At 41.7% G+C, this 25,982-nt stretch overlaps 1 protein-coding gene across 5 annotated transcripts in view; it reads left to right on the plus strand.

The window, feature by feature from the left end:
- Window positions 1-25,982, plus strand: part of ASCC1 (activating signal cointegrator 1 complex subunit 1) — a 107,177-nt gene that overhangs the window by 23,755 nt on the left and 57,440 nt on the right. For all 5 annotated transcript variants that reach the window (XM_079793298.1, XM_079793301.1, XM_079793302.1 and 2 more), the window contains exon 6: window positions 19,989-20,125. In XM_079793298.1, coding sequence (XP_079649424.1) covers window positions 19,989-20,125 — 137 coding nt within the window. The remainder of the gene's footprint in view (window positions 1-19,988; window positions 20,126-25,982) is intronic.

Below are 25,982 nucleotides of genomic sequence, written 5' to 3' on the forward strand. Positions count from 1 at the left end.
TTTGCTTGTCTGTTAACCAATTGCGCCAGTCTTTCAGTAGGCATTTTCATTGGTACCAGCCTTGACTAGAATTGGGTATTAATTTGCACTGTATGTGAGGAATTAATAAAGAGCAGGAGAACCTTCCTAGTTGTGCTTGAGTTTTCAACTCTAAATCATATCTTATTCCTTAATTGTTAAAAAAAGATATCATATAGATCAGGGGTCCTCAAACTTTTTAAACAGGGGCCAGTTCACTGTCCCTCAGACCGTTGGAGGGCCGGACTATAGTTAAAAAAAAACTATGAACAAATTCCTATGCACACTGCACATATCTTATTTTGAAGTAAAAAAAAAAAAAAAAAAACCGGCAAAAACACCCGCATGTGGCCCGCGGGCCATAGTTTGAGGACGCCTGATATAGATCATATATCCTCCAAGAAGGACTTTTATTCATTAGAGATATTTATCTTCGGTCCTGAATGAAGATTGAAGGAGATAATGCTCCTTAAAAAATTATCTCTCCCTCCCTCCCTTCCTTCCAGAAGGTGCATTTATCTTCCTCATGTCAAATATATCAAGTCCTTTTGGGATCTCTAGTGTGAAAGATGAAAACATGAGTGCATTAGTTTACCTTTGCACCATACCCTATTGTATTCATTTTCTATTGTTGCATAGTAAATTACTTCCATCTTGGCAGCGTAAAACAACACCCATTTATCATCTCATAGTTCTGTAGTACTAATGTAGATCAGAAGACCTGGTGGGCTCAACTCGGTTCTCTGCTTAGGGTCTCACAAGACTGAAATCAAGATGTTGGTGAGACTGGTCTCTTATCTGGAGGCCTTCGGGAAGAATTCACTTCCAAGTTCATTCTTCAGTTCCTGTGGCTATAGGTCTGAAGTCCCTGTTTCCATTACATGTGACCCCTCTGGCTTCTGTTAAATCCTTCTTGTCCTTTGAATCTCTGACTTCTGTCACCAGCCAGAGAAAACACTGCTTTTTAAAGAGCTTATGTGTATAGATCACGCTCACTGTGATAGTCTCCCTATCTTAAGGTCAGCTGTGCCATATAATCCTATATAATAAAAGCCTAATATGCTAAGTGTCCAGTCATCCGGTCGGCCATTCAACCAATCAAAGCATAATATGCTAATGATATGCTAAGGCCGTTCAACTGCTCGCTGTGACGTGCACTGACCACCAGGGGGCAGACGCTCTGACTGGTAGGTTAGCTTGCTGCTGGGGTCTGGCTGATCGAGACTGAGCGAGACTGGCCAGACATGCCGTGGAGCCCTCCCACGGTCCCTCCCAAGCTGGCCAATCTCCCATGTCCCTCTCCGGCCCCGATCATGCACCAGTGGGGTCCCTTGACCTAGCCTGTGCCCTCTCGCAATCCAGGCTGAGGGACCCCCCCCCCCCCACCACACACACACACACACACACACACACACATATACACCGAGTGCACGAATTTTGTGCACTGGGCCTCTAGTACATATAATCCCAGCAGTGATGTCTCATATTCACAGGTTCCACCCACAATCAAAGGAGAGGGCATTATATAAAAGTGAGGGTCACTGAGGGTCATTCTGCCTACCACAGCCATTAATTTTCACTTTTAAACATTGTTGTGAAGGTCACATTTTTAACACAACAGACAAGTTTTCTATTCCCAGGTCTTATCCTGTCCTTCTCGTACTCTATCTTGAACTTCTCTTTTCTTCCTTTAAAATAGTTGGCCTCTTTTCTCTATTTGGTAGCATTCTTGTCCTTGACCTCACCCTTGATGCTCCAAAGAAATGTGAATTTATCTTTTAGGACAGCATTTCCTGAAATCACCTTCCTTTGTGCTGGTCAATTATATAAGAAATGTTGTTTGACTGCAGACATTATCACCATCATCCCTGGGCTTCCGCTCCCTGAGCTTGAGCATTTAATGTAGGGTTTAGCTGCTCAGAGGCATTGGCAAGGTATTTCTCACCTATGTGATCTGCAGATAAACTGCACCTTATTTTTTCACTGTCCTCTCTTTCATTAAGATTCAAAGATGTCTCACTGTCTGCAAGTTCAAGAAGTATATTAAAACCTTGTCTATCTCTCCATCATTCTATAGCTAGTAATGCTGCTATAATTCCATTTTATCTCACAGCAGGGTTCAGTAGAAAGTGCATCAGTAATGAAAAACAGTAATTCAAAGCTGTGTTTGGTGGAGCATTCTGAAGGCTTCTAGATCTGTCTAAAGCTACAGGGGATTTCTCAGGCTGTCTGGAGAATCCAAATAGGTTATAGCTTCAGAAACTACATAGTTCTGCTGATATTGTATGTGAAGGCTAACACTGCACAGAAATGGCTAATGGATCTGGGGTCTCCCCTCAATTAGGATTAGTTTTTTCTTCATTTAGTATTATTCACTGAAGAAGAAAATTTATTTATAAAAGCTTTAGTGTATAATTTAGGATTCTTCATGTGTAAGGGGAGTTCTGGGATTTATAATTATCTTATGAGTTACTTTAAAATGAAGATGAGAACGTTGTCTTTGGTTGTAAGAAAAGCTGTAAATTGAGTTCTGATGTTGGGTAGGATAGTAGGAAATGACAAGACATATATTGCAGCATTTGGATGCAGACAGTTGTGAACAAGTGTTTATCATTCATTCATTCATTCATTCATTCACTGTTTACTAAATTTCTATCATTTGCCAGACTATGTATTATGCACTAACAATGGACTCTACCCTTATGGATCCCATGCTCTAGGGAGAAGTAGCGTTCTTACGGAAATAGTTATGGTCTGTGTGCTATTAGAGGGGAGAACAGTGGGTACCCAGAGGAGAGGGTCTGCAGTGGTTGGAAAAGGCTCCATAAAGAAGGTGACACTTGAAGAGAGTCTTGAAAGAAAGAGTTGCCAGGCTGGCAAGGAGCAGACGAGCATTTTGGGCAGAGGAAATGGCACTTGCCAGGAATCAAGTGTTCATTAATGTTTAGGGGAGAGTGAGGAGTTTGTTAAGACTAAAGCCTAGACAGTGATGGGCAACCTTTTGAGCTTGGTGTGTCAAACTTCGCCAAAAAACTGAGCATAACTCAGGTAGTGTGTCACTTTGAGGAAAAACCATTATTTCGCGATATTTATAGTTTAAATAACATAAATGTTTCATCCTCGGCATGCGGCCGCCTCAGCAGCTGCGTGTCATCAGAAATGGCACTGACACGCGTGTCAGAGGTTCGCCATCGCTGGCCTAGAAAGTAGGTAGGGTAAGGTAGGGAAGAGGTAGGAGTTAAGAGCAGAAAGGCAAACGGTATCCAACTGGTTGTGAATGATCTTGTGAAGGGTTGTGAAAGGTCTTGTGTGAGTTTTCGGTTTTGAATGCATTCTATAGGTAGTCAGGAACTATGAAAGAGTTTAAGTAGAGACTAGTGTGATTAATTTATCATTATAGAAAAATCCTGAAGGCAGTGTGGAGGATGGATTGACAGTTAAGGAGTGAGTTACTAGAGGCAGCTACCAGTTAGAGACTATTAATGCAGTCTTTTGGAAAAAAGGCTAGGGTCTCTGGCTTATTTAGGAGACGTTATATTCCAGAGATGTTTGAGAGGTTTTCTCTAAGGTGGGGGTAATAATAGTACCTACCTTTAATGTTGCTACAAAGAGTAAATGAATTAATATGTAAGATGTTTAGAGCATAGCATGGCACATAGCTAGTACTGTATGTGTTAGCTGTTGTAATACCACCGATTACCATATGGGACACAGGGGAAAGTGGCATCAAGAAGAGGCGGTGGGTCTGGTTGGAATAGAGGTGTACCATTAACCTGTCACTAATGTTTGAGTGATTAGTGCCTATCTTTGGAAATAAGTATAGATTGGTAGATGGACTGCTAACTAGTGCTTACAAGTAACTTATGGAGGAATAGTTAAGCTTTTAGAAAAGTAGGTTTAATTATTCATTGTGCTCATCAAAGGTAAGAGGGATGCATCTTTTACTGAAGGGAAGATGCTCTTTGCTCATTTTTAATGGTAAGGATATGTAGACAATGCATTCTTTTTTCTGGTCAGTATAAAAAGACTTTTTAAAAAAATACATTTTTATTGATTTCAGAGAGGGAGAGAGAGATAGAAACATCAATGATGAGAGAGAATCATTGATTGACTGCCTCCTGCACACCCCCTACTGGGGATGGAGCCCACAACCGGGCATGTGCCCTTGACAGGAATTGAACCTGGGACCCTTCAGTCTCCAAGCCAACGCTATATCCACTGAGCCAAACCGGCTAGGGCAAAAATACTTTTTTTTTTGTTCGTTTTAAAACCTGATGTTTGAATATTTGTCCTTTGTTTTTAAGGACCTTTCCACTTTCACGTAATTATGTCTGGATAGAATTGATAAGCCAGAACAGTCAAAACCCTGTTTTCTGAAGTTTATTCAACACAATAAGGTATTTTATTATTAACACTAATACAAGCTCAAATCAAAGTCAGCTTTTGTGAACATTCTTAAAGAATAACAGAAGTGACTCATCAGAGCCTAATTTCGCACTCCGGTGACTTAGATGGAAGAGCAAAGATGGTTTAGAGTGTTGCATAGTCATGTAAAAGGCTAGAAGAGGGGAAAGCCTGTATGTATCCCATTCTACTATGTTCCAGAGGCTTCACATATATTTTATTTAATCCTCAGAACAACCCTGAGAAGGAAATGTTGTCTGCTTTATAGATGATGAAATTGAATTCCAGAGAGATTAACTCACTTGGGGTTACACTGCTGATAGATGGCAGAATTAGAATTTGAACCTAGGCCTGTCTGGTTGCAAAGCCAATGCTTTTTTCGCCAGTCTGCCTTATTTGAATAACTTTCCTATGTGATGAGGTTTATATTACCTGCCCAGCAATGATTTTATGGGATTTGGCCATAAAAAAAGAAAGGAAATATAATGAGCATAGGGGAAGTCTTCCATGCTTATTTCCTCTTTTTCTTTGCATTGAATATCAGGAAGTGAATTGTTGGATCCCGCACAAATACCTATACTTATTGAGAGGCATTGTGGGAGCATTTATAAATTTATAGGACCCTTGACCTAGAGGTGAACTAGGCCATCTCCCTTATCTTACAGAGGAAGAAACTGAGGGTCAAGGGAAGTGAAATGGCTTGCCTAATTACAGCTGGTTTGTAACAGACTTGGAATTAGAACTCTAGACTCTATTCCAATTAAAGGCCTTTTACACCTGAGTTACAAACTTTTGTTATGCCTTGAGTTCCTAAAAGATGATATATGTGAATATAACTTGAGGATTAAAAAAAAATTTTTTTGTCTCTGGCTCTCAGCATGTACTGTTAAGGCAGAGTGCTATACATTATTTACATTCTGGGTGGTACACATTTGGATCAGATTAATAGTGTTCTTTTCTTTTTTAAATTTCTTGTTTTTGTTTGTTAATCCTCACCCAAGGTTATATTTTTTCCATTGATTTTTAGACAGTGGAAAGGCAGGGGAGACAGAAAGAGAGAAACATCGATGTGAGATACATCAATTGGTTGTCTCCTGAAGCACTCCCAATGGAGGTGGGAGGTAGGGATTGAGCCTGCAAACAAGGTATGTGCTCTTGACCAGAAGTGAACCTGGGACCCTTCAATCCTAGGGCCAGTGCTCCAGCCACTGAGCAAAAACAGCCAGGGCCATAGTGTTCCTTTCTCAACTCGTGTAATGGCTCATGATCTTTGGGGTCTGAGTCTGAAGAGAGGCTCCCTTTTGTTCGCTGACAGCTCTGGCAGATGCACCTGCATTTTATTCCAATTGTGTGGGAAGGATGGTTGAATTTTAACCCAGGCATTAAAGAAGCAGAATGTTCCATGGTGGGCTAATCCATAGTTCTCTCTTACTGGCCTTTTTCCAAGCTTCACATTTTTAGATTTCATTGTACCTTGTTAATTGTTCATGCTGACAGCATTGCCAGCAGTTCTGCCCCATGGGAGCCTGAGTGCTGGATTAAAAGTGAAATCAATGAAGGGCCAGCGATAATGTGGTGATTGCTAGTGGTAAATCACAAAGCTGCAGTTTTGTGTTATTTTCCCCCAAAATTTATTTATTATTATTATTATTTTCATGAAGCTGCAGTTTGAATGAGAGAGTTAAGGTTTTGCACCTGGGACTGTTGAGTTAGGACAGGATTTTGAACTCTGAACTGTGGGGTAGGCCTGCACATATGCTTTCTATGGAGGTAGCTTTTGCATGCATTTTTTTTCCTTGGATGAAACCTTACTTAACAAATAAAGAAACTGAGGCTTACTGATGTGATATAACCATAAAGAAACACTTTTTCCCCCCATCTAGATAAAACTGCCCCAGGGAATTCCTGTTACTTTACTCTTTGCTTCTCCTTGCCTGGTGGAAGGTAACCACCATTAGAATTTTCAGGTGCCAGCCTTAACCGGTTTGGCTCAGTGGATAGAGCAGAGCATTGACCTGCAGACTGAAGGGTCCCAGGTTTGATTATGGTCAAGGGCATGTACCTTGGTTGTGGCTCGATCCCCAGTAGGGGACGTGCTGCAGGCAGCTGGTCGATGTTTCTAACACTCTATCCCTCTCCCTTCCTCTCTGTAAAATCAATCAATAAATAAAAATTTAAAAAAATGTTTTTCCAGGCGCCAGCCTGGTTGGCTAACCTAATGGAGTAAAATAGTTCCAGCTCCAAGTAATGGTGAACTTGGAGGAGGGCCCAGTGTAACTAAGTCCCTGGAGTAAAAATTTGATGTTGGTCTTTATTCATTCCAAAGAAGAATGTGGGTGGGAATATGATATATTCCAAGCAAAATAAATAAATAAAAATAGTGGCTCTAGGGATTTATGCCATTGCCTTGAAGATTGTTTGGTTCTGCATTAATTTTAGATAATTCAGTAAGAGAAAAGTTTTTCTTAGTAGACGGCATTTCTAGCCAGAAATATATAACCTAAGTCTACTCATGAGGACACATCAGACAGACCCCAAAAGCACTTGCTATTTTTTAAAAATTTATTATTATTAAAGAAGTAGTCTGTTTTTAAAAACAAAGTCAATGTCAAGAAAGACAAAGAACGGCTGTGGAAATGTTCCAGATCCAAGGAGACTGCAGAGACTTGACAGCTAAATACAAAGCTTAATCCTAGACTGGATCCTGTGTTAGAAGGGAAAAAATGCTGTGATTGACAAAATTAGGATGTGGATGGCAAATCATAGCTAAAAGTATCAATGTTTAATCTATTGAAGATTAAATTATATGGCTGTTATTTTTAAAAACTATGGTTTTTAGGAAATATATATTGAAGTATTTAGGGGTAAAGGGCCATAACATACACAATGCAATTTAAAGTAGTCTAGGAAAAAAAAGTGAGAAAAAGAGAAAGAAAATTATTAAAAAAATAGTGTAAAATTCTGACAATAGGCGAATATGAGTAAAGGATACTATCTATAGTCTTACATCTTTTTTTGTGAGTTTAAAATTATTAGTATCTTATTGCTATTATAACAAATGACCACAAACTTAGTGATTTAAAACTACACAGATTTATTATCTTACTAGCTAGAAAAAGGAAGCTCTAGAACTTTTCTTTCCTTACCTTACCCTTCGGGAGCCTACCACTTTAGTCAACTTGAGTTCATTTGCAATACTGAACAACAAAACACAAAAGAGCAGGGAAAGGAATAGATGGGATATCTAAAAGCCACATGATCTGTAGTCTTTTGGGGAATCCGAGTGTTAAGAGTTCAAACAGTCTTTGTAACCCTTTTCTGTGGACAGAGCAAGGAAATGTATGTATGTATATATACACACATATACAAATTACATACATATTTGTGCATATACAGTTGTCCCTCTATATCCGCAGGACCCGCTGCAGATACCAAAATCCAAGGATGCTCTAATTCCTTATATAAATTGGCGTAGAATTTTCATATAACTTGTATGCATACAGGCTACAGCAGGGAATGTCTATACATCACTTCATTTGCATGGAGTCAGCCTAGTCCTTGGCATGTGACAAATTCAAGTTTTGATATTTGGAACTTTCTGAAAAATTTCCCCCCAAATAATTTTGATCTGCAGTTGATTGAATCTGCAGATATGACACCGTGGATCAGAGAACCAACGGTATCTATTTTAGAAATCAAGAGTTCACAAAGATATCGATTGCACTCCATCCTTACAGTGTTCTTTCTTTCCCTCTGCATTTCATATTTTTATGTCCCTCTTTACACATTTGCTTAATCCTAGAATACATCTAAAATAGTTCTGATTTCCTTTGCCCATACATCTGTAAGAAATAAACCTACTAAAAAGAATTCAGGATTTGTTTACAGCCCCCCCCCCCCAAAAAAAATAACAACCCTCAACTGAGATATTTAGTAAAATTTTGTGTTCGAAAGTTACTCAGATTAGTTCTTCCTTTTTAAACCCCCTCTAGTGTGGATTTGGTATTCATTTGAAATGCAGGTGGGTTCATTTTTAGTTTACTTTTAACATTTAGTTCCCCTTCTCAAATCCTAGTTGCTTTAATTTTATTTTGAATATGTAGAGTATCAACATGCTTCCAAAAGTCAAAACTATACAAAAGGGCGTATTCTGAAGAAGTGTCCACATTCCTGAGTCCCTTCCACCCTGCTCTCGTCATCCAGTGGTCGGCAAACTCTTTAATCAACAGAGCCAAATATCAACAGTACAACGATTGAAATTTCTTTTGAGAGCCACATTTTTTAAACTTAAACTTCTTCTAACGCCACTTCTTCAAAATAGACTCGCCCAGGCCGTGGTATTTTGTGGAAGAGCCACACTCAAGGGGCCAAAGAGCCACATGTGGCTCGCGAGCCGCAGTTTGCCGACCACGGAGGTAACCACCTTCGTTGCTTTTTGGTTTATTTGTCCTTTGTTCCTTTTTGTAAAGATAATAGGTTTGTGTATGTTTTCTTATTTCCCTTCTTTTATACAGATGTTAAACTATATGCTCTTCTGCTTTGTGATTTTTTTCATTTACCATTGTGTCCTGGAAAAGTCACTTCATATCAGTTTATACATGTGTTTATACATGGTTTTCAACCAATCTTCTATACTTGAGGACATTTATTTTCCAATAATGCTCCATTCACTAACCTTGTGCACATGTATTTTATATTATTGAAAATATATCTTCAGGATAAATTCCCAGTAGTAGGATTGCTCGGTGTATTAGACAACTTGGGCTGCTATAACAGAATACCATAGACTGAGTGGCTTAAACAACAGAGATTTATTTTCTCACAGTTCTGGAGGTTAGAAGTCAAGGTCAAGGTACTGTCTATGTTGGTTTTTGGTGAGACCTTTATTTTTAAAATTATTTTTATTTTTTAAGAGAGAATTTTAAAAAAAAATATATTTTATTGATGTTTTACAGAGAGGAAGGGAGAGGGATAGAGAGTTAGAAACATCGATGAGAGAGAAACATCGATCAGCTGCCTCCTGCACACTCCCTACTGTGTATGTGCCTGCAACCAAGGTACATGCCCTTGACCAGAATCGAACCTGGGACCCTTCAGTCCGCAGGCCAATGCTCTATCCACTGAGCCAAACCGGTTAGGGCGAGAATATTTAAAAATATATATATTTATATTGATTTTAGAGAGGAAGAGAGTGGGAGAGAGAGAAACATCAATGATGAGAATCATTTATTGGCTGCCTCCTGCACGCCCCCTACTGGGGATTGAGCCGGCAACTTGGGCATGTGCCCTTGACTGGAATCGAACCCAGGACCCTTCAGTCCACAGGCCAGTGCTCTATCCACTGAACCAAACCAGCTAGCACTTTTAAAAAAGTTTTATTTTTCAATTACTGTTTACATTTCATATTTTTTTTATATTAGTTTCAGGTGTACAGCATAGTGGTTAAACATATACTAAGCATATACTAGTAATTTACAAAGTAGGCCCCTGATATTTCAAGTACTTACCTGGTACCTTATGTAATTATTATAATATTATCTAACCTAATAATAGACAAACATGCAAATTGACCGCACCTCCGTTACGCCCACAGCCAATCAGAGCGAACAAGATGGCGGTTAATTTGCATATGCGGGCGCTGAGCGGCCTGGGTCCCGTAAACATCCTCCAGACCCAAGCCGCTCAGAGCCTGTAGGCCCGCGCTTAGGTCCTGAGCGGCCGGGGCCCAGAACGCCCCCTGGCCATTGGGAGCCTTGGCGGGGCGGGAACATCCCGTGTCACCATAGTGCCCCCAGCCGCTTGGGAATGCTCCAGCACCAAGAAGCAGTTTGGGTCCACGCCCCCAGCCTGGCGCACATGATGGGGGGCTGGCTGCTGGCCTCTGGGGTGTGTGGAGACCCCCGGCGGCCACCGCTGTGTGCGGCCCAGGGGTCCCTGCATGCCCCCCAGCCTGGCGCCCATGGTCAGGGCTCATACAGGAGGCAACCAATCAAAGTGTCCCTCTCACATTGATGTTTCTCTCTGTCTCTCCCTCTCTCTTCCACACTCTCTAAAAATCAATGGGAACATACCCTCAGGTGAGGATTAAAAATAAGAGCATATCCTATGAAAGACACATCTTGAAAATGCCTAAAGAAAGTTGTCATTTTTTCTTGGTGAAGGGACTGGAGTCCGTGTTGATGAAAACACCTTGGTGGCTGTGGTGACTGGCAGTGGCTGCAGCAGCGGGGTGATGGGGCTGGTGTCTTCCCCTGATCAGCCCGGTTGCCTCCCACAAAGGAGTGTGGAGAGCAGGCCTAAGCCATCAGTAGGACATCCCCTGAGGGCACCCAGTATGTGAGAGGGGGCAGGTTGGGCTGAGGGACCCCCAACCCCAGTGCACGAATTTTGTGCACCGGGCCCCTAGTTTACTATATTTCCTATGCTGTACTTTACACCACCATGACTATTCTGTAACTGCCAATTTGTACTTCTTAATCCATTCACCTTTTCACCCATCCTCTAACCCCACTCCGCTCTGGCAACCATCAGCCTGTTCTCTGTATCTATAAGTCTGTTTCTACTTTGTTTATTTATTTTGCTCCTTAGATTCCACATGTAAGTGAAATCATATGGTATTTGAAGAGATGACCACTCTTAAACTATTCTATGAATAGCTCTCAGCAGGTTGAGTTATAGGTAAAAACTTGCTTCAGGATTGCTTGGATGCTCTTAAAAAGAAAAGGATACACACACATATTTATGTTTAATAGCTTTGTTGGGGTATAGTTTCCATACCACAAAAATACACCAATCTTAAGTGTACAATTCAATAATTTTTAGTAAATTTACAGAGTTGTACAACCTTTACCACAATCTAGTTTTAGAATATCTCCAATAATCCAAAAAGATCCAAAAAGATCCCTACTGCCTGTCTGCAGTTCTACCCCAGACCCCAAGCAGCCATTAATCTTTTGGTCTCTATAGATTTTATTTTTCTGGCCATTTCATGTAAATGAAATCATATAATACATCATCTTTTGCATCTGGCTTTTTTTTTTTTTTTACTTAGCTAACGTTTTTGAAGTTTATCTATATTGTTGCATATATTAGTTCATTACTTTTTAGTGCCCAGTAGTATTTCATTGCATGGCTCTACTACCTTTTGTTTATCCATTCTCAAGCAGTTGATGGACATTTGGATTGTTTTCACTTTTTGGCTCTTATAAATAACTAGAGGCCTGGTGCACGAAATTCGTGCACAACAGGGTCCCTAGGTCTGGCCGGCGATCAGGGCCGATTGGGGCCTTCCTTCTCCTGGCTGCTGGCTGCTGGCTGCCAGCGAGGCCTTCCTTCCCCCTGGCTGCTGGCTGCAGGCTGGGGCCTTCCTTAGTTCTGCGCCACCCCCTGGTGGTCACTGAACATCATAACGAGTGGTCGAACTCCTGGTCGGTTGAACTTCTGAGGGGACAGTTTGCATATTAGCCTTTTATTATATAGGATACTGCTGTAAAATTTAATTACAAGTCCTTATGTGGACCTATGGTTTTGTTTTTCTTGAGTAGAGTCCTAGGACTGAAATGGATAGGTGGTATTATAAATTAACTAGAGGCCCGGTGCACGAAATTCATGCACTCAGGGGCTGGTCCCTCAGCCCAGCCTGTGCCCTCTCGCTGTCTGGGAGCCCTTGGGGGATGTCCAACTGACGGCTTCCCGTAGGGAGCGGGCCTAAGCCATCAGTCAGACATCCTTAGTGCTGCTGCGGAGGCGGGAGAGGCTCCCGCCACTGCCGCTGTGCTCGCCAGGCATGAGCCTGGCTTTTGGCTGAGTGGTGCTTGACCACCAGGGGGCAGCTCCTGCGTTGAGTGTCTGCCCCCTGGTGGTCAGTGTGCATCATAGTGACCGGTCATTCTACCATTTGGTCGATTTGCTTATTAGCCTTTTATTATGGGACTAGAGGCCAGTGCATGAATTCATGCACCTTGAAAGAAACTGTGGGCCGTGAGGCTGTGGTGGGAATGGGCGGGTCTCAGCCCATCCTCCACATCCCTGCCCAGCCCCTCCCGCCGTGGCCCCTGGTCTCCTGTCTGCCGGCAGCCCCGCTCCCGCCGCCGTCGCTCCCATGCACTGATGGCACCAGCCCTGCTCTCACCCGCTGACTGTGTGGAGCGATTGAGGCTACTGCCCCGATTGCCCGTCAAGAGCAGGGGGAGGTGAAGAAGCCCTCAGGGGTGATCGGGACTGGCGCTGGGCACTGGCAACTGGTGTGAGCGGCGGCTCCGGTGCCGGCAGCGGGTGCGAGCAGTGGGTGTGAGTGGGGCTGGCGCCAGCAGCAGGTGCAAGCGGTGGGAGGGACCACGGTGGACAGGATTGCGGTGGGCGGGAGCAAAGAATTTTCAGTAAACACCAGAGGCTCGCCCCAATGACTGTGACTGACACCCCACCTTGGTCTGGCTCCCCTGCTCACCTGCTCCACCATCCTGCCACAGCCGACGCCCGCCATGTTCTGCGCTCTGCTGCCCATGCCTACCGTGTTCTGCGCGTGCCCCCTGGTGGTCAGCACACGTCATAGCGATTGGTTGGTTGGTTGTTCTGCTGTTCGGTCTATTTGCATATTAGCCTTTTATTATATAGGATGTTTAACTCTTTGAGGAACTGCCTGTTTTCTGAAGTGACTAAACCATTTTACATTCTTCCCAGCAATGTATGAGCAGTTCAGTTTCTCCATAATCTCACCAGCACTTGTTGTTGTCTGTTTTATTATAGTCATTCTAGTGAGTGTGAAGTGTTATCTCATTTTGGTTTTGATGTGTATTTCCTTAATGATTAATGATGTCGAACATTTTTCACATGTATATACTGATATAGCCATTAGTATATCTTCTTTGGTGAAATGTCTATTCAAATCCTTTGCTTATTTTAAAATTGGATTGTAGCCCTGGCCAGGTAGCTCAGTTGGATAGAGCGATATGCTAAGATTGCAGGTTCAATCCCCAGTCAGGGCACATATAAGAATCAACCAATGAAGGCATACATAGTGGAACAACAAATCAATATTCCTTTCTCTCTCTAAAAATCAATAAATAAAAATTTTTAAAAATTGGATTGAATTTTAAGAACTTTTAATATGTTTATATTTATCAGATATATGATTTGCAAATGTTTTTCTCCTACATATTTTTCTTTTTGACTTGTTTATTCATTTTCTTAAAGGAGGCTTTTGAAGTGCAAGTTGTTAATTTTGATCAAGTTCAGTTATCATTTTTTCTTCTTTTATAGATTATGCTTTTGCTATACTATATAAGACAAGGTTTTATTAAAACCACTTTTCTGCCCTAGCTGGTTTTGCTCAATGGGTAGAATGTCTGCCTACAAACTGAAGGGTCCCGGGTTCTATTCTGGTCAAGGGCACGTACCTCGGTGTGGGAGGCAACCAATCCATGTGTCTCTCTCACATCGATGTTTCTCTCTCTGTCTCTCCCCATCCCTTCCCTCTCTCTAAAAATCAATGGAAAAATATCCTTAGGTGAGGTTTAATAAAACAAAACCCTTTTCTTTTCATAGAATTAAGAGATTTGCTTTATTTTCATGATTAGGTTAGGGATCAGACACATTTATTGTGTGAACTTGTTAAAATGCATAAAGATTAATAAATAAATAATAAAATAAAATGCATAAGGACTTGCCTCTGGGAGATGGTCACATTATTCCAGCCTCATCTGGGCAGCTGTTACTAGAGAGGCAATATAATATTGACCAAAAGTGTAAGTTTGGTGGCCTGATTGCCTGGGTTTGAATTTTAGCTTCATCTCTTCCTAGCAGTGGTACTTTGGGAAAGTGGTGTTATTTCTCTGTGCCTCAGTTTCCTTATCTGTAAAATGTGGCTGATACTACTTCCCTCAGAGGGTGTTTGTCTATATAAAGTACATAGGAAAAAAAAAAAGTACATAGGAAATGCCTGGGACAGAGAAGAGCTCAAAAACATATTAGCTCTTATTACTAGGGGAGCAGTTCTCAGCTGTGTAGCATGGCATGGAGTTGTCATTTGAGGGGAGGCTTTTTAATACTTTCTAAAATGACAGGTTCTGCCGTAGGTTGGAGCAGCTGGGGTGATAAGCGTTGCACTTAGCCTTCCTTGACACATTTAAAGCTGATTGTTCCAATTTGGGTTGATGTATAGAATCACAAACTCATCATCAGGGGTAAAATTAGCTCAACCTCCATTAACACTTAGAAAATGAATAATCTATTAAGTCCTGTTGCCAAGGCAAAAATTAAGCAGTCTGGCAAAACAAAAATATGATATAAGCTCTCTGCATTTGGTAAATACATTTCTCTGCTTTTTGGTGGTTTATTTGTCCAGTGTTCAGATTATGGGATAAGAATTTGGAATTTAAAGATAGAATTCCTGCTTTGCTCCTGTTGGAGAAGTTTTTCAACTTTTTTTCTTATTTTTATTTGCAGAAAGAGTGTAATGAAATTTGAGACTTATTTACGTTCAAAAGGAATTCATGATTTGATATGGGACTAGTATCAGAATATGTAAAGAATTCTTGCAACTCAATAGAAAGAAAATGGGCAAAGGATTTGGACATTTTTCCAAAGGAGATGTACAAATGTCCAACAAGGACATGAAAAGATGTTCAGCAGCATAGGTCAATAGGGAAATGCAAATCCAAACCTCTATGAGAAACCACTTCCCCACTAGGATGGCTATAATAAAATAAAAAAAGGAAAGTAATAAGTGTTGGCAAAGATGCTGAGAAATAGGAACCCTTGTACATTGCTGCTAGGAATGTAAAATGGTTCAGCTACTGTGGAAAACAGTTTGGTGGTTGCTCAAAAAGTTAAACATAGAATAGAATTACCACATGACCCAGCAGTTCCACTCTTAGGTTTATACCCAGAAGAATTAAAAACATATGTCAACACAGAAACTTGTGCATCAATGTTTATAGCAGCATTATTCATAATGGCTAAAAAATTGAAACAACCTAAATGCCATGCCCATCAAGGGATGAGTGGATAAACAAATTGTGTTTTATACATATAATGGAATTTATTCAGCCATAAAAAGGAGTGAAGTGTACCAATACATAATTCATCTCGAATGAACTCTGAAAATATGGTAAGTGAAAGAAACCAGACAAAAAGCTTATATATGGTATGATTTCTTTTATATACTTTATCCAGAATAGCAAATTAGAGGTTACCAGAGTGTGGGGAATGGGGAATAATTATTTAACAGGTACAGAGTATTTTTATGGGGTAAGGAAAAAGTTTTGAAACTGCGGAGAGCTGGTTGTTACACAACATTGTGATTATAGTAAATACCAATAAATTGTGCACTTTACAATAGTTAATTGTATATTGAGTGAATTTCACTTCAACTTAAAAAAAGGGGGGCCCTGGCTGGTGGCTCAGTTGGTTGTAGCATCGTCCCATACACAAAAGGTTGTGGGTTCAATCCCCAGTCAGGGTGCTTCAGGAGGCAACCAACTAATGTTTCTCTCACATTGGTGTTTCTCTCTCTCTCCCTTCCTCTTTGTCTAAAGTCAATAAAAACATATCCTTGCATAAGGATTAAAAAAAAGATTGGTGAGCTTCGATAATAGCTCTATGATCTCTGTATAGGGAAGTGCAATTAATACAAGAAAAAAGGGGGAGTGGGAATATGAGTGTATTTATGGGTATATTTACCTTTTTGCTTCCCAGAGACAAAAGTTTTAAAGTACAAGGGATGATGATGCCAGTAAAGGATCATCATAATTGATGTGGTATCTCTGTGTCTGGATCTCTCTCCAAATTCATTTTTTACTGATTTCCTTGCTTGGGAGAATTTATTCTAAACACAAAGTACTTTACCTGAAAATACTGCAGTGTCGGCAAAGTAGAGTGTTTTTTATATTATAGAGAGTACTAGAGGCCCGATGCATGAAATTCGTGAAAAGGGCTCGGCCCTTGCAGCCGCGGTGGCTTGCCTCGGCCCTCGCAGCCATGCTTCATCAGCCCCTGCTTTGTCCGGAAGGTTGTCCAGAAGTATGTCTGGAAGGTCTTTTGGCTGTCCGGTCTAATTAGCATATTACGCTTTTATTGTTATAGATATTCTTTGGGGAAGCCCATAAGAGGCCCAGTTGTTCTGGAACTAACAAAGTTGATAAGGAGCAAGAGATATTTTTAGAACCCATTTAGGTGGTATTCTGTTTTTCTTGGGCTTGCCATTCTATCAGGCTATTAGTTCCTTTTTTAAACAAATATTTTTTTTATCAAGATAAAATTTATGTAACATAAAATTAACCATTTTAAAGTGAATGACTCAGTGGCATTTAGTCCATTTACAATGTTATGCAACTACCAGCTCTATATCATTCCAAAACATTTTCACCACCCCAAAAGGAAATCCTATACCTATCAAGCACATCCTGCTAGCATGTGTTATTTTCCACTTTTTTTTTTTATTGTAGCCAGCCTAAAGGTTATTAAATGGTACCTCATTGTGGTTTTGAATTCTATTCCTCTAAATGACTGATGAAGTTGAACATCTTTATGTACTTACTAGAGGCCCAGTGCACGAAATTCGTGCACTGGTAGGGTCCCTAAGCAGCTGCCGGCTGCTGGCTGGGGCCTCCCTTTCTTTCTCTGGCCAGCCCCGCTCCCTGGTCGAACTCCCGGAAGAACTCCCGGTTGAGGGGACAATTTGCATACTACGCTTTTATTATATAGGATTGGTCATTTGTATTTCTTCTTTGGATAGATATCTACTCAAGTTTGTTATCTATTTTTTAAATTGGGTTCTTTATCTTTTAGTTGTTGAGTTGTAAATGTTCTTTATATATTATGGACACTAGACACTTATCAGACATGATTTACAAATATTTCTCCCATTCTATAGGTTATCTTCACTTTCTTCATAGTGTTCTTAGATATATAAAAGTTTGTAACTTTGATGAAGCCTAATTTACTTACTTTTCTTTTATTGCCCTTACTATTGGTGTCATCTAAGAATCCATTGCCAAATCCAAGGTCATGAAGATTTCCCCCTATTTTTCTTCTAAGAGTTTTATTGTTTTAGCTTTCATATTTATGCCATTGATACATCTTCCTCTATAATAAAGAGCTAATATGCTAATTAGACCAAACAGCAGAATGACCTTCCGGACGAAGCCAGGGCTGCGAGGGCCAGCCAAGGCAGCTGGGCTGCGAGGGCCAGCTGAGGCTGTGAGGGGCTGCGAGGGCCGGCTGGGGCTGCAAGGGGCTGCGAGGGCCAGCTGAGGCTGTGAGGGGCTGCGAGGGCCGGCTGGGGCTGCAAGGGGCTGCGAGGGTCAGCTGGAGCTGCAAGGGCTGGCCAGGGCTGCAAGGGCCAAGCCCCTTGCACAAATTTCATGCATCGGGCCTCTAATATCTATATATATAAAAGCCCAGTGACTGGAACGGAGGAACAACCAGAACGACCAGAACAACCGGTGGCTATGACACACACTGCAGCAGCCAACCATCCTGATACGAGCCCCGATTGGCCCACAACACCCCGATCGGAGGTGGGGCCAGCCAGCCAACTGCCTGCGGCCCCTATCCCCTGCTGGCCTGCCCCGATGGGCCCCCATCGGGGCAGGCCAGCCGGACCCCACCCACGCACAAATTCGTGCACCAGGCCTCTAGTCTATATAATAAAGAGCCAGGGTCATTATGACCGAAGGCTCGACCAGACCGGAAGTCAGTACTGGGTTGCCGTGGTGACCTAGCACTGACTGGGGCCGCTGCTGGCGCCCTGACCCAGCAGTGACTGCCTAGGGGGCTGCGGATCAGGCCCGGAGAGAGGCCTGCAGAGAGAGAGGCAGGGTCTGATCATAGCCTCTGTGGCAGCCGTCGATCAGAACTTGCCTCTCTTTCTCTCAGCCTGGCCAACAGCTGTGCCTCCATCTCTCTCCAGGCCTCCACCAGGGCTGCTGATCAGCCCCGCCTTTCTGATCAGGCCCCGTTGATAGGCCCAGAGACGCTGACTGGCATAGAAACTGACCAATCAGAACCAAATCTGGGTGAATGTAAGGAGCCAATGGCTGCCTAGAAGGCAGAGCTTTTGACGCTGACTGGCATAGAAACTGACAAATCAGAACCAAATTTGGGTGAATGTAAAGAGCCAATGGCTGCCTAGAAGGTGGAGTTTTTGACGCTGACTGGCATAGAAACTGACCAATCAGAACCAAATTGGCCAGCAGAGGAGGGCAGTTGTGGGTGAGATCAGGCCAGCAGGGGAGGGCAGTTAGGGGCATCAGGCCAGCAGGGGAGAGCAGTTAGGGGTGAGATCAGGCCGGCAGGGGAGGGCAATTGGGGGCAAGATCATACTAGCAGGGGAGGGCAGTTAGGGGCGATCAGGCAGGCAGAGGTAGTTAGGGGCTATCAGGCCGGCAGGGGAGAGCAGTTGGGGACGAGATCAGGCCAGCAGGGGAGGGCCGTTGGGGGCGAGATCAGGCCAGCAAGGGAGGGCAGTTAGGGGCAATCAGGTATGCAGGCAGAGGCAGTTAGGGGTGATCAGGCAGGCAGGCAGAGAGGTTAGGGGCAATTAGGCAGGCAGGCAGAGGGGTTAGGGGCAATCAGGCAGGCAGGCAGAGAGGTTAGGGGCGATCAGGCAGGCAGGCAGAGGCAGTTAGGGGCGATCAGGAAGGCAGGCAGAGAGGTTAGGGGCAATCAGGCAGGTAGGCAGAGGGGTTAGGGGCAATCAGGTAGGCAGGCAGGTGAGTGGTTAGGAGCCAGCGGTCCCAGATTGTGAGAGGGGTGTTCGACCACTGGTTTAGCCCAGTAAAACCCATATCAGACTTCTCCCTACAGAACTACTGTATATAGTACATTTATATTGTTTTAAACCAGTGGTCGGACATCCCCCGAGGGGTCCCCAATTGGAGTGGGTTCAGGATGGGCTGAGGGAACCCCCTCCCTCAGTGCACGAATTTCGTGCACCGGACCTCTATATATATATATAAAAGCCTAAGCGACCGTTCGACCAGTAGCTATGATGCGCACTGACCATTAGGGGGCAGATGCTCAATGCACAGGCATGGAAACATGGAACAGACTGATGAATCTCAGAGGGAAGGGGGACAGGGGAGGGCGGGAAGAGATTAACCAAAGATCTTATATGCATACTAGAGGCCTGGTGGTGCACGGGCTTGTGCACCGGTGGGGTTCCTTGGCCTGGCCTGTGAGGATTGGGCCGAATTCGTGCCCCAGGCCTCCGACATCCCCTGAGGGGTCCTGGATTGCGAGAGGGCGCAGGCCAGGCCACGGGACCTCTGATATGGGCCCCAATTGGCCCCCAACGAGTCTGTGCACCGGGCCTCTAGTTTTGATATAATTTCTGTATATAGTGTGAGGTAAGGGTTTAACTTCATTCTCTTGCATATGGATATTCAATTGTCCCAGCATCATTTGTTGAAGAGACTCTCCTTTCTCCATTAAATTGTCTTGGCATCTTGGTTAAAAATTAGTTAATTATATATAAATGTGTGGGTTTATGTCTGGACTCTAAAGTTTATTCCTACCACTTGCTTTTGTATGGGCTGAGTTTCTTGTTTTTCTCCCTTTTATAACAGGATCATGGAGTTGATAGCACCATTTTCCAGAATCCCAAAAAACTTCACCTAACTATTGGGATGTTGGTACTTTTAAGTGAGCAAGAGATCCAGCAGACATGTGAGATGCTAAAGCAGTGTAAAGAGGAATTCATTGAGTGAGTAATCCACAGGTGTGGGGAAGGGTGGTCACCTGTACTGGCTTTTTCGGGGTATCAAAGACTTGTTTTTGGACTAGAGAGCAGGGGGACATGGGAATGAGGTTTGTTGATTCACCCATTTGTAACACTTAACACTGAACCATTGTCTGAAAGGTTTAAAATGTACTTAAAGCATATATTTACAAATTTTTATGGAAAACCTTTACCTTAAAATATACTAGTCTAGTAGGCAATTTTTTTTTAATAGGACATGCCATTATTTTCTCCAAAAGGAAATTCTCTTCATTATCCATCAAAGAGTATAGACTACTATATTAGTTTTCTGTATTACTATAAGGTTGGTGGTTTAAAACAATATAAATGTACTATATACAATAGTTCTGTGGGGAGAAGTCTGATATGGGTTTTACTGGGCTAAAATCAAGGTGTGGCAGGGTTGTGTTCCTTTCTGAGGCTCTAGCGAAGAATCTGTTTCCATGCCTTTCAAGTCCAGCTTCTAGCGGCCACACACATTCCTTGGCTAGTGGTCCCCTTCTTCCGTATTCAACACTAGCAGCGTTTATCTCTCTGACCCTTCTTCTGTTGTCACACCTCTCTCTCTGGCCACAGCAGGGAAAGGTTTCTGCTTCTAAGGACTCTCATGATTTGAGTCCATCCAGATAATCCAGGATAATCTCTCCATCTTAAACTCCGTAACCTAAAGCACATTTGCCAAAGTCTCTGCCATATAAGATAGCGAATTTACAGATTCCAGATAGTAGGATGTGGGCATCTTTGGAGAGCCATTATTCTGCTTACCATGGTAATTCAACACTATAACTTGATTCTCTAGGAAAGTCTTCGTTGTATTTCAGAAATGCAGACTTTAATTTTCTTTTTTAATACAGGTAATTTTGTGTAAAATCAGTGTGAGGATACCAAAAGACCATCCAAGCAAATGTTTTGGTTCAGAGAAAACATTGCAGAGTTGTTATTCTTTTTACTGTGAAATTTTAATTTACACATAAATCAACCCAAGGAACACAACCCTGCCACACCTTGATTTTAGCCCAGTAAAACCCATACTGGCTTTATTTCAAAGAAGCATCTCTTCCCACCTTTCACTTTACTCCTTTTACTTAGGATTAATGAAGAATAAGGGAAATTTGAAAACTGACTCACTTGAGCCCGGCCAGAGTGGCTCAGTTGGTTGAGCATTGAGGAAGTCAACTGATCCATGTTTCTCTCTCTCTCTCTCTCTCTCTCTCTCTCTCTCTCTCTCTCTCTCTGTGTGTGTCTGTCTCTCTCTGTCTCTCTGTCTCTCTCTCTCTGTCTCTCTCTCTCCCCCCCCCCCCCCCGCCCCCTTGGGTGAGGATTAAAAAAAAAAGAAAGAAAACTGGCTCACTTGAATAGTTTTTAAAAATTTATTACAATATTCAGGTCCCATACTATTGTATCATTGCCTTGTAGAAATGGGTTATCTGGTTCATTGGGTGAACCAGATAAAAATTTTCCCTAGTTATGTTGTATATAAAACTATTTAATATAATGACTTAATTTGTGGGCCTCTTCTCCTTTTCCATTGTTTTGAAGACAAAATATTTTTTTGAGCAAAATCATACAGTCTGTTTATTCTTTCTGAATCTCAAAACAGCAAATAATACTTTTGTCTTGTTTACTCAGTAAGGAACATAACTGTCTTTTCTCAATCTTACCTGAAACTCAGAATAATTTGTAGTTAGGTATTTATAATTTTCCTTGCAAAAAAGAAAACTTTATGCTTTACCTTACAAAGCAGAGCAATTTTACCTGGTTTAAGAATGAGTTCTGATACCTTAACTTATACCCAGGGTACTTTTTGCTAAACAAAACTGAAAGCAGCTGCATTTTCTTGGCTGCCATTGGAAGAATCCTGATAAAAAATTTTTTAAGGTGGATAAAATATTTGTTTAGAGAAGTATTTTTTTAACCTTATGAAAAATCACTTCACCATGTGTGAGAATGCAGCCATCTGCAATCCAGAGAATTCTCACCAAATCGGCAGAACCTTTATCTTGACTTCCCAGCCTCCAGATCTGTGAGAATAAATGTCTGTTGTTTCAGCCACCAAGTATCTGGTATTTTGATGACAGACTGAGCAGATTAAGATATTGCAGCAGCTGTGTTTTCCTCACTGAACCAATTTTTTACTTTTTGCCTGTTGTTCCTGATTATATGGCACTGAATCTGATTGTCTCAGATTCAGTGCCATATAAGATTTAGATTCAGATTCAGTTTCCATAAGACACCAAACATTCATTAAATAAACTTTCTTCTTAAATGAAAAAAAAAAAAAAAATCGGGTCACAGGTTTTTAATCACCGAGGTTTTATCCTGAGCTATGTGAGGATTTAGCTGAGTTCCTCTTTTTATGTCTCTCGGTGCCTTTTGTGACTAAAGGCCAAATCTAAGCCCTTTAAGCATGTTGGGGTTGATGTGCATAGGCAATGAAGATCAGCCTTAATAGTTCCTATGAATTTTTGACATGACAGGATGAAAACAGTAATTGTGGTTTTTCAAATTCAGCAAAGCTTTTGAAATAGGACAAAGTTACCCTGCCAAAAATCTGCAATGCAGGCAAAAAATTTTGAACATGCTCTTTTCAAGAAACTGGAAAGATTTGAAATCAGCAAGTAAAACAAGCCTCTCCGACCCTTTTCTCCCATGGTTCCCTCTGCCACACACCCTTGTTTAGAAAGTATACAATGCAAAATTAATTTATTTCTGAGGAGGAGGATGAGACTCAGAATTGGTTGTTTGGATTGGTTAGAAGTGCTTTGTTCTCCTAAAAAGAAGAAATATCTCTTTAAAAAAAAAAAGCTTATATTACAGGTCTAATAAGTAAATGTATCATCTAACCTTTTTTTTCTTTATTTTTGCTCTTTGATGTTAGCCTTTATATTTCAGTAAACAATGACATTTCTAACCTGAGCCTTTTATGATGTAAAGATCTCAAATTAAAATATAAAAAATAAAAACATTGAAAATGAATAGATCAGTGTATAATTTGCTATAGTTTAATTTGCTGGCTTTTAAAATTAAAGTATTAAATATATATGGTTATATTGGAATTTAATTAAAACTGTGGTACTATGTAGGTATTTTAAAGAAATGGATGGTTGAATATTTGTTTTAAATTTGGTGGTAGTTTTGAGTTCAAGGATGCTACCTGATGAGAAACAACTTTGATTTCAATTCTTAGGCTAAAGACTCGTGTAGCTATTTAGAATTGTTCACAGTGAATTATTTACAGAGTGCAGGAAACACTGAAGCTCTGCTTGTGTCCCTTGTGACTCTTCTTTGTGAGATATAGAGCGCAAACAGTGCAGTGGCTCTGAGGATATAGTCCGACAAATAGGCAGCACTCTGGAGCTCCAGCGTCACTCTACTTGTTCCTAAGTGTTCCCAGTAGGCCTGAGGTTAAACCAAATAAGTTAAAAAGGGACAAGAGTGAGGAGAGAAGAGGAGGAAAAATACCCATGGGCAAATGTTAGTTCCTAATTATTGCCTCAGATGTCACTGAATTGAAAAATGTGCTCACTGGTGTTCCAGGTGGAATAGTTTGGTCACCAAGACGAAGAGCATTTATCAGGCAAACCATCCTGTTCTTTAATCTCCCTCTTGATAAATCTTAGGGATAGGTTGAGTTTCAGTTTCTACTCATAGGGCAGGCTGTAGATCCTGCTTCATTTTTTGTTTTGTTTTGTTCTTGGCATCTCTTCTCATTCCAAGGATTTGAGATCCTTTATAGGGAGGACATATATACAAAAGAAATGTTAAAGTCAGAGAGCTCAGAAACCATAGAGGTGGAATGGGGAGAAAATTCTACCTGAAAACCAAGGTAAGATAGCTGTACTTGAGCATTAAAATTTAATGCTGTTTTCGAGCACCAGTATACTTGAACTAAATTCCAGAAAGAAACACAGCAGTTATTATAGTTCTTTTTTTTTTTTTTAATCCTCACACGAGGATATTTTTTAATTGATTTTTATAGAGAGTGGAAGAGAGGAGGAAAGACATAGAGAAATATCGATGTGAGAGAAACACATCGATCAGTTGCCCTCTGCACATGCCCTGTCCTGGGCCCAGGCCTGGGAGGAGCCTTCAACCAACTGCATATGTCCTTGACTGCAATCAAATCCGGGAACTTCGGCCTGCAGGCATATGCTCTATCCACTGAGCCAAACCAGCTAGGGCTGAGCTATAGTTCTTATCTGATAAAAAGGAGCATAACAGCTTTTTAGGAGAGAATCTTTTTTTGGTTCTAAAGTCAAGAGAAAAACTGGTTGCATAAATCTTAACATAAATAACCCAGAATGATGATAAGCAGTATTTTTTACAGTTTTCCAGAAGATACAAGAACATTGTTCACATTTCTTTTTCTTCTATTGACCTTTAGAAGTTGAGGATATAATCTTATATAAAAGGCTAATATGCAAAGTGTCCCCTTGGGAGTTCGACTGTGAGACTGGGAGTTCAATCGCTTGCTATGATGTGTGCTGACCACCTGGGGGTGGCGTGGAACGAAGGAAGACCCCGGCTGGCAGCCGGCAGCTGGAAGGAAGGCCCCTAATTGCTGGTCAGGCCTAGGGACCCTAACTGTGCATGAATTTTGTGCACCGGGCCTCTAGTCCTATATAATAAAACCCTAATATGTAAGTCGACGGAATGGCGGAATGACCGGCAGAACGACTGGTCGCTATGACACGCACTGATCACCAAAGGGCAGACGCTCAATGCAGGAACTTCCCCCTGGTGGTCAGTGGGCTCCCAGAAGCCAGGCTCACTGCTGGCAAGCGCAGCTGCGGTGGCAGGAACCTCTCCCGCCTCCGCTGCAGGCAGGTGTTAAGGAACGAGGGGTCCCAGACTGCAAGAGGGCTCCTGGACTGCGAGAGGGTGCCAGCCGGGCTGAGGGACACACACACCCTCAACCCCAGTGCACGAATTTCGTGCAGCGGGCCTCTAATTAAATATTAACCCAGTGAGAACATTTTAGTGGGAAACTAAACTAATGATATGGTGCTTTCTGGTGATCTGACTGTGCAGGGTTAAAGGTGAAAAAAATGTAGAGGAATGTATGGTTAGTATTAAATTGTTTTAAGAAGAAGTTTTATGTACTTTGATAGGATTAAATAGCAGTCTTTCATTTGAATTCTTTGACTATTACTTGGAATGGAGATACACTGGATTGTTGATTGAAGCTACAGGCCTCAGATAATAGTTCAGAGATTGGCTTGTGTTTTTGGAATATCCCACTTATTAGAGGTACTTATAGGATACTTATGATCAAGGCTGTAATTTTTCTCTTTCAAATATCTGTCTAGAATAGTTCAATTATTTAGTTTTTTATTGAGATAAATTCTGGTCTTATGCAATAATATGGCTTTGAAGTTTTAAATGAATCTTTACCATTGGGATTCCTAGACTACAAATAGTATTTTATGGCTTTAATTCAATATCAAGAGAACTTTCTTGTTTTGCCTTTTGGAATTGTCTTTTGGTGCATCCTAGCAGCCTTTTGTCTTTGAGCCAGTACCACATTTTATTCAATAACAATATCACATGTGTCTACATTCTTCTCAAAATTGTCCAGAACAGCTTCTCCCTTTATAGTAGAACATCAAGTCAGTGTTTACCAGAGATTTATGGAGTACCTATTTAAGTAAGGCACTGTGCCAGGTGTTGGGGATATAGGAGTGGACAAGATAAATGTAGCCCCTGCCCTTCTGGGCTTGGAGAAGGCTGTGTGTGGTGAGCTGATTTTTAGTTGGGTTTTAGCCTGGCCCAGCAAGGCCTTCTCTGGTTGAAGTATAAGCCTATTTAAGGGTCTGGGGAA

The sequence above is a fragment of the Cnephaeus nilssonii genome, assembly GCF_951640355.1.
Source record: "Cnephaeus nilssonii genome assembly, chromosome: 16".
Lineage (NCBI taxonomy): Eukaryota > Metazoa > Chordata > Mammalia > Chiroptera > Vespertilionidae > Cnephaeus > Cnephaeus nilssonii.